The sequence below is a fragment of the Psittacula echo genome (assembly GCF_963264785.1).
Source record: "Psittacula echo genome assembly, chromosome: 2".
In the NCBI taxonomy this organism is placed as follows: Eukaryota; Metazoa; Chordata; class Aves; order Psittaciformes; family Psittacidae; genus Psittacula; species Psittacula echo.
In genome coordinates, this window is record NC_137737.1 from 141,792,999 (window position 1) to 141,802,737 (window position 9,739).

At 39.7% G+C, this 9,739-nt stretch overlaps 1 protein-coding gene across 1 annotated transcript; it reads right to left on the bottom strand.

The window, feature by feature from the left end:
- Window positions 1–3,218: 3,218 nt before the first annotated feature.
- ABRA (actin binding Rho activating protein) lies at window positions 3,219–8,633 on the bottom strand (the record flags this gene model as incomplete). Its single annotated transcript, XM_080609586.1, has 2 exons — window positions 3,219–3,696; window positions 7,882–8,633. The coding sequence occupies 2 exons, from the start codon at window positions 8,631–8,633 to the stop codon at window positions 3,219–3,221; spliced, it is 1,230 nt and encodes a 409-aa protein (XP_080465712.1).
- Window positions 8,634–9,739: the final 1,106 nt, after the last annotated feature.

Here is a 9,739-nt window from a genome sequence, read left to right on the forward strand (position 1 = left end):
AATTTAAGTAGAATATTTAAATTTGGAAGAGATCACACCAGTTCTGCAGGAATCTAACACAACATAGTAGGAGAGTAAGACTGGATAATTCGGTTGGTTCTTAATTAATTCAGATTTGTTTTCACCTACTTTCCATGGATAAACTTGTCCCACATCTTTAAGTAAAAATGTTATAAAACATATAACCTACATGAAACAGTTATATCATAATGTAACAATATTTAATATTTCTCTTACACAAAACCAGTACCTGCTTTTCACAGTTCAGAAGGCGTTGCATGTTACTGCCTACTCAAAGGTGTGGAATCATGTGGTTTTCTTTTCCAATTGGAAATACTTTGGGGAAAATAGAAATTGTTGTTGTTGCAAAAGCTTTTAACATTGCATTGGGGTGATTCTCAATGGAGCCTTAAGAAGTTACCTGTAGTGAGCTGTAGACTGATCACGTATATAGTGATAACATTGTTACACATCTCATCTAAGCAATTAAGTGCAAGGTTTTTGAAGAGGTCTTGTGAGCTTGAGGGCTAGTCTTTTTTACCCTTCAAACGCCTTTCTTTAAAACTACAATCTAGTTTTTAACTTATATGGTAAGTATAAGTGCACATATATCTGGATGTTCTTATACACAAGAAGAAATCATTGTTTCTAGAAATACATTAGCAACAAAAAGAAGGATAAGGAGAATCTGCATCCTTTATTGGATGCGTGGGGGGAGGGGGGTGATAAACAGTGACAAAGGATGAGGAAAAGACTGAGGTACTTAATGCTATCTTTACCTCAGTTTTTAACAGTAAGAACCAGTTGTTCCAGCTCCCCCTGAGCTGGAGGACAGGAACAGGGAGCAGGATGAAGTCCCCATAATCCAAGGGAGAATGGAGAGTGACCTGTTATACCACTCAGCCACACACAAGTCTATGGGGCCAGGTGGTATCTATGCAAGGATACTGAGGGAGCTGGCGGAAATGCTCATGGAGCCACTTTCCATCATTTATCAGCAGTCCTGGGTAACTGGGGAGGTCCTGGTTGGCTGGAAGTGAGCAAATGTGACACCCATCTACCAGAAGGGCCAGAAGGAGGGTCTGAGGAGCTACAGACCTGTTAGTTTGCACTGTCAGGGAAGGTTATGGAGCAGACCATCTTGAGTGCCATCAGTGGCACCTACAGGACAACCAGGTGATTTGGGCCAGTCAGCAGGGGGTTATGAAAGACAGGTCCTGCTTGACTAACCTGATCTCCTTCTTATGATGAGGTGACCTGCTTAGTGAATGAGTGAAAGGCTGTGGATGTTTTCTCCCTAGACTTTTGTGAAGCATTCAACAGCATTTCCCACAGCATTCACCTAGAGAAGCTGGCTGCTCAGGGCTTGCATGGGTGCACTCTTCACTAGGTAAAAACCGTGAGGGAAGAATAACCCAAGAAATAATCAGTTACAGCTTTTATTTATAGTTCATGTATTCCTTTGACAACCACCATTCTCAAGACAATTCAGACAGCTTGCGAAAGTCATTGTATAAAAATGTAAAAGTAAGAATATGCAAGTAAATATTATGATATGTAAGTATTACACCTACAGGTCATTTTTGCAGGTCAGCCTAAGTAGTCTGAGATCTCAAGAAAACATAAGTTCAGCTGAATCCTGTAATTATTTTTTTTTCCTTAGATTCACAACATATAACTGTTTCTAAAATATTAATGATTTACACGGACTTAGCGATAGACATAGTAATCAGTTCTTGTATCACTAACTTATCAAATATATTTGACTTATTTTTTCTTGGAGCTTCAAAGTGGAGTATCTGTACTCATAATAAGATAGCAATACTTGTTTTATTACAGAGACAAGATGTTTATATACCTTTTCTTCTGTAAGAAGATACTTGCTCTTTCAGTTTGAAAGAATCTTATGGGGAAAAAAGCCACTTCTTTTTCATTGTGCATATTACTTGCCCAGCCATCTTGCTCTGAAACAAATGTTTTTCACGTGAAACACATGTTTACCAGGATAGCTGTTTGTACAGTAGTGGCTGAGAGAAGGGGTGATCTATGTAATCCAGTAAGTATTACAGACCTTTAAAAGGTCTCAGCTTTGTGCATAATGCAAACAATTTTGAGACCTAGAAGTATTAGTTCATTGGCATTTGCTCCTTTTCAGCATCACTTAGACAAAAATATATTATTGCAGTGGCATCAGAATGGTTCAAATGACAAATACTGTAAAATTAGGCCAGTGTTTCTGTGTAGTATGAAAAACCCTCAAAGGTAGTTGATTTCGGTTATGAACAGCTTTGTATCTTTTCTCACAGAGGTACATTTCAATGGAACATGCTGACTGTAGTCAGTTTTTGTTATACAGAACAGTACAAGTACCTGACTTTTTTATATGTTGCATGTTATTTTCCCCTGTATTTATAAGAATCATATTTACATAGATAATCTGATGATAAGTTGCACAACATTCATAGGAGGTATTTTCTATGTGGCTATCCAAAACATTTTTGTGTATTCTATTGGGTTTTTTTCTCTCCAATATTTATAGCTGTAGCTATACAACAGTCTAATAAATTAGCTATATAAATACATTAAATATAAAATGTCATTTATAAAAAGGATTTAGTCTCTGTATGTTATAAGCTGTATCAATAGTTGCCACAAAATAATACTGCAGTAATAGCTGTATACCCTACTTGTAAAGGAAACAAATGTGTTATCCTTGATTCTGTGATCAAATACAACTATTTTTACATGCGTTTAAATAAACTAATTAGGAAATAGGTTCACAGGATCACTTTCACAGATCAAAAACTTGGTCTGAGTTTATATTGTCATTTGTCTTCTGATCTGGCATGGTTTATGTTACTGATGTCCCAGTTAGAAGAATTGGGAAGATCTTGAATGTAGGAACAAGTAAAAAAATGGAGTTCATTCGTAGCTGCTTGTATTTCTATTGGTTTTTATGATCAGCTGCTTATATTCAGTATGGATTTCTCTATTTTTCATGTAGCAATTAATTGAAGTGTTCTGCAAGCCCTCCTGGTAGAGAGAAAAATCTATTTGCATGCTTGTGTTACCATGGAGTAGTTATAAAATACGTATTTAGAAAAATGGTCAATGTAATTTCTACATGATGAATCTTGTATTCAAAATGTGCAAATGCTATTAGCAAGGGAGAAGAGGAGAAAGGTTTTCCAAAACAAGTTGTTCTGGTTGTAGCATGCTTATTTTAATAAAGTAATTTCAACATTATCATCCCTTCCTTGCCATAACATTTCTCCCTCAAAGTCTAGTAGCCCATGTTTCCTGGCTCTCAGCAGAATCCCAACAACCTTATCTGAAATACGAACATATCTGTCAAAGAGTTCCCCAAATGTAACTTGGATCTTCCCATCAGGCCGTGGCTTTGCCATGGATTCAATGATGAAACACATGTCCCTAATCTCCCGGTGGATGTGGGCCTCAGCTTTCTTGGCTCTTTCGGCAGTTTTGGTTCCTTCCTTTGGACGTCCATAGCCTTCATCTCCTTTGTGCAGGCGTGTGGACATGGACAGCTCATGGTCAAATTCCTCACTGAAAGGATTGAGCTTCTGCGACATGATGTGCTGATCACTCCATTCTTGCCATTTGTCCTTCAGGCTATTGACAGGGCTGTATTTCCTCTGGGCTTTGGTGCGTGCTTCTTCATTAATCTTGTTTGTGCTGAAAGAAACAAAAAGGGCATTAATTACATAGTTCTGCTCTCTCTTCTCTTAACTTGGTTACATGCTTTTCCAGATGAGATTCTCAGCCACCAGGTGGCATGAGTTCATTACTTCTAAATTCTTTCTTTGGGGAGTTTTAGCCTGTTTCAGTTTGCACTCGAAAGCAAATTCATGGATAACAACTTGATCCCATGTACACTACCACCATACAACCTAGAACTGAGCCCATTTTGACAAGCTTTCACCCAGAATGACATAATTCTGTATGGGAGCAGAGCAGTATTGTTGCTGGTTACATGCATTTTCTAAACCTTTGGTCAGTTACACAGCTCCCAGGTTCTGCCTGCGTGGCAGAGCCTGAAATCTGTCCACCCTGATGTTAGAGATTACAATAACTGTAAGTGTATGGACTGGGTCCTCGGCTATTCTTGTCTGGAAAACAGAGGATAGTGTCTAGAAAAATCTGTCCCCTGCAATAGATGTCAATGTTTAAAATAACAACAAGGTTCTGAACAAGTACCAGAGTCCAAAATTCACATCCCCACTGGCAGGGTAAAAGCCTGAAAGAAACGTAAGGCTACTGAGATTTGTATCAAGGTCAAAGGATGAGGAAAGACTTTCAGAGATCTTGGTAATTTTGGGAGGGTTTGTTGTTTTGTGTGTGTGTGTAACAACATCATATTGTTGATACTCCTTCCTCTAGAGGCCAATCCCACATGCTGTGAGTGAGCTATAGGTAGTCTGAGCTAGTCTTTGTGCTGTCCACATCCTGTCATTGTGTCTGTACAGAGCTCTGCTAGGGAGTACGTTGAGCTGTGGCTGTGGAATGTAACTTGTTTTCTAATATTTTAGTCCCAGAAGGTTGCTCTGAAACCTCCCCAGTGATGTCAGCTGAATGTTAGCAGTAACACCGGAGAACCAGAATCCAGTTAGCAAAACAGCAGAGAGAACTCAAAACTGCAGGAAACCTTGTTTCCCTGCTGTTTGGGCATTTCCTCTATTGCTTAGCTTAATGACAAGTGAAATGTATACACATTGAAGCATTTTTTTTCATGTCTGTACCACACCTACACAATGGATTGTGGATCCGAAACAAAGGTTGTGAACATTAACCCACTGTAAGAAGTGCTTCACCTGTAACAACCAACTAATTTAACTTGTTAACTGGAATCATAGAATCATAGAATAGCGAGAGTTGGAAAGGACCTTGAGGGCAATGTCCATGTTCAATGTCTCCTATGATCCTTTCTGGAGGAGAAAGGTATGGATCCCTTTTTAATGTTTTGAGTTTCATGTCACTGTTGTATCCCTTTGGCTGCTATGCAGGAATGAAAGAGTGTTTCCTATGCCTGTTGGAGTTAATGTGCCTTCTGCTAAGAAACCTTATTCCTTTCTGGAAATTACGAAGGTGCTGGTGTGAGGGGAAAAAAAATAATACTGGCACTGATGCCTTTTTCCTGGAATATAGAGAGGAAAAAGGGAGATTTACTTTAATAGCCAAGTACTTTGGGCATTTTTGAAAAAGATTAAGCCACACTGGAAGATTCCTGAAAGTAGCAGGCTGAAATAATGTATTCTGAGGTTATAAAATAAATTAAATAAGAGAGTAGTTAAAAAATCCAGTCCTGATAACAGCACTGTGAGTGCAGAAAATTACTTCCAAGTCATATTTCACTGGAAGAGAGCTCTAAGTAATACGGAGGTGCTACTTCCATCATTTGCACCTCAGTAAGTATGGCTAATCAGGTTTTTCCTAGGTAGCAGCACAAACATTAGACATAATTTAACAGAAAAACAGCTGGTTTGTTTCTGTGATGGCATTTTTTAAATGAGAAATTTGTCTTAATTGAGGTTATTTACAGATTATAACTGCTGCAAATGTATTTTCTTTTTCCACTGTGTGAAATCCTGGTTTTGAGGTCCTAGCTTCTGTCAAAGGATGCTGCACGCGGTCTCTCCCAAAAGCAGGGGCCACAAACTTTCAAGCTCTAGGTTACTGGAGAGCATTTTTCACTATGGCTATTAATCATTTGGTCCTTGTGGGAGATGACTGGTCAGCCTACAGCAAAGCATCATTCTGATCCCCAATCTGAATAGTTAAAATAGCTCTGTGTGCTCAGATAGCTGTGCTAAAAAGTACCGTATGGTTGAAATACATTATTATGTTAGTCATGATCATGGTAAACGCTCATCAGTAGTGAGGTGTAAAATCCGAGCAGTGGGAATGGTGCTGCTGCCTGCCTGTCTGCAGGGAGATCGCAGAATTTGTTTTGACATCTTCATCAGTGCTGGTCCCAGCTCTCATTTCTGAAATTGCGATTAGGACATGGTATGAACTTACTGGTCCTGATCCTCCAATCCCTGTTGCTGTGCTCGCCCTTTACGCATAGGCTAGTTGGGTGGCTGAAACCCCTGCCTTCTCAGCTCAGATTTCCTCCTGCTCAGGTCACGCTCGCATTACATGTGTGCTGGTGATGGAAACGGAGTAGAAGCTGTGGAGACTCGAGCCTCACATGGGAATTGCTCCTGATAGGAACCTATGTCCTGGTGCCAGCCTTTTCCCTCCTTGCAGGCTCAGGAGGATGAGCTCTGCTGGGCCCTGCTTTGGTTTAAGTTTCACCTTCAGCTGTCCTCCCTGCCCAGCAAAGCCAGCAGGCAACACCTGGGCTGCCTCTTAGCCATAGCCTAGTGCCCATTGGCCTCAAAGGCTGAACTCTCCTTCATCACCATTCCACAGCTACATGTGAGCTTCTACACTGCAACAGTTCAGGTAAAACCACACGTTCCTTTCTGCTGTCTTAGTTCAAGGGCATTATCTAGTCTGTAAAACTGAGGGTTGGAGTGGTGTGTTATAACAACTGCCTACAGCTGTCCATGTTGCAGCATTGGGTATATGGATCTCTTGATATTTTACCAACAGAACGGGGATGAATTAATTTGGCATCTGCTCACTGGCAAGCCTGGCCACCGCTCAACTGTTTGTAGCTGTCTTCTAGAAAGGTGTTTCTGCTGGGTGTCTCTGCAAAAAGAAACTGGAGAATTTCTAAGAGACTCTGCTGTTCCTCTGCCCTTCTAGGAGACTTGTTTACTGCTCATTTACTACCTGGGCTACAAATTTTACATGTCTGCTTTTGCATAGCAATCTTCAAGTAGGAGCCTCTTACTGAGAGAAGTATTACTCAGAATTGTTGGATGCTATTAATTTGCTGCTTAATTCAAAATTTAAAGTAGAACCTGTAATAACCCCATAGGTAAGTATTAGAGTCTGTTTCCTTTTTCTTCACACAATTGACAGGCACAAGTAAGTTTGTATCTAGGACCTTATACTTCCACAACGTATTCAATGAATGTACTTCCCCCCACTCCACCCCTTATGGTAGCATGCCCGAAGAGAGACGCTGAATTTGAAGAATATGTTGATGATTCAAATGTTCTTTTTGTCAAATGATCTATAACATATAGCATGATTCAAATGAGTCCTGCAGATGTTGAGACAGGCTGGATGCTTTCTAATGTACATTTGGGGTCCCAGCTCCTGTGAAAGCTTCCATTCTTTGACTTCATGAATTCTAAATCTATAAAAGCTTCCAAAGAGAAGCAGTGAACCCAGATTTTGTTAAGATCTACTTTAATTCCTTCAATTACTAACTTGGACATTCCCTGCCAATTGCTCCTGGGAATATTTACAATTTATATTAAGCACAATACTGAATAAGTATTAGGAAATATTATTTGTCAGGTCTATTGCTTTAGACTTAACATTTGCTGAAACAAATGAATAGCTGTAGGCTCTTGATGAGATAAAAATTGTTACTATGAAATATGGACTAAAGAATTAAGAAGTAAGTAGTGATTTTGTTGAACCAGTGTGAGAGCTAAATATAATTAACATTTCCCAAACATATTTTTTTGTTTCTATTATGTATCTATCTGTTTCTATTATGTATCTAGCACGTAAAACCCACGGCTATAGTGAGATGTTGTTGACTGACTACTAAAGCACAAGGATATGCGAAGGGGTATTTCAAGGACTTTTTCTTCTTATTTTCTTCAAGACTAATATGTTATCTTTTACCATTTCCTGCCATTCATCTCCCTCCCTCTCATCTTCCTCATGGAAACTTGTACCTCTCTCAGGGGCTGCTGACCATTTGTGATAATGTATGAGAGATATTTTACTTACAGAGATGGCACAGGTCGTTTAATCCTCACAGCCGTCACCTCTCGGTCACTGTCTTCTGGCTCAATTTTGTCCTCTGCTTCTCCATAGCCACTGTCCTCAGCATCCAGGCTGTCATCATGACACTTAAGCAGCAGTTCTTTCTTAGCCCCTTCTCTGTCATCTTGTTCCACTTGTTTCCAGCCCTTGGTCAGCTCTGAAACCATATTTGAACACTTTCTCCTTATGGTTGGAGATAATTTGCCACTAAGAATTTTGTCAATAGCGTTTGATTCTTCTTTGAGCTTGGTCATCTCTGAGCTGCTATTGTTGTTCTCATATCTTTCACTGAGGAGGCTAACATCACCTCCTCGTTCATAGGCTTTGCTTACAACTGTTTTGGTCACCTCTTTCCTTTTAATGCTGAACTTTTTCAGGGCTTCATCTGATTCCCTTGATTTTTTCTCAGCTTCTCTTATTGTTACTGATTCCTTTGCTGAGGATTTTTCATCATCTTTTTCTTGGTCCTTCTTGACAGGTGGCATTGGCCATTTTTCAAAGGATCTTTCTTCTACAGGCTGGGCTGATGAGTCTTCTGTAGGGGGGACCCATCCAGAGGGCTCTTGGGCTTGCTTTACGTGGTGGTCAGATACCCACTGCTGCCATCCTCGCGCCAAGCTGAAGACCATGCTGGCCATTCGGATCTTGTGGACAGCCCTTTTTCCAGGAGTGGTGCTTGCCTTTCCTTCAGGAGCCATGGCGCTGTCTGCTGCCATGCTGGCTTTTCCCCTTCTTATGATAAGCACCTTCTGACTGAATTTCCTGAAGTGAATAATGCCCTCTGAAGAGAGCTACGGAGATTTAAATAGGAGCTGGGGCAGTTTGTGCCCGTGGAAAATATGTGAAACATTTCTCACAAAGATATAGTATCCTCACTGGTATGGAGGTCTTTTTTTAACATGCAGGGTTACATTTCATCACAGCAGATGAATGATGCATGATGTAAACAACATGACAGACCTGCACTGGAAATAATGGGAAATTAACAGCTTCTTTAGTCCCCCTTCCCAGGGACTGCTCTATTCTTAATTTGTTGGCAAGGGTCTTATTCTTCTGGAAGTGCAGAACATGGGTTAAAGATACTGAACAGAGTGTTTGAAACTGCTAAATGTGAAGTGCTGTCGGTTGCTGATATCTTTGGCCAGAGACGAGACCCCTTGTCATCAGAAGTAAATAGTGGCCTTCATCACACAGCGTAAAACCAGAAGCAGGCTATGAATGAGAACTTTTTAAATACATTTTCCAGGCTATTTCTTCTTATTGCTTGTATGTCCAAAGAAATCCAGGTTTGTTAATTTTTTAACAGGTATTTATGTGCTCTGTTCCCAGTCATTATCTATTAATGTCCATCTATTTACAACCTACCTTCAAGGGGGTCTGGAAACACTATCATGTTTGGTGTCAGTGCTAAGGATGAGGGAACCACTATCTCTAGTCTGAAGATTATATAGAAATATAGAAAATCTGACTTGATCAGATGGATGAATGACCTCCCAGGTTTAGGATTTTGAAAAAATAATGTACAGCCCATTTAATTCCTGACTGCTTTTCAAAAAAGTTATCTATAAAACTTCTTTACTTGTTTATTATTTACAGCATAATTATGTTTATTAGGTACAGTATAGAAAAAAAGAAAATTTCTTAGGGAACTTTGTGATTTCTTCATTCCAGAGGACTTTCTGGTGTATGTATACAGTAGTTTAGTGAATTGATACGTACATTTTCACATCATAATAATGTCATTTTCCATAGATACGGTCCTGTGGGATCTTATTTCTTAGTGTAATGTTTCCTAAATAGGAAAGGAAAATGGCATTGCTTT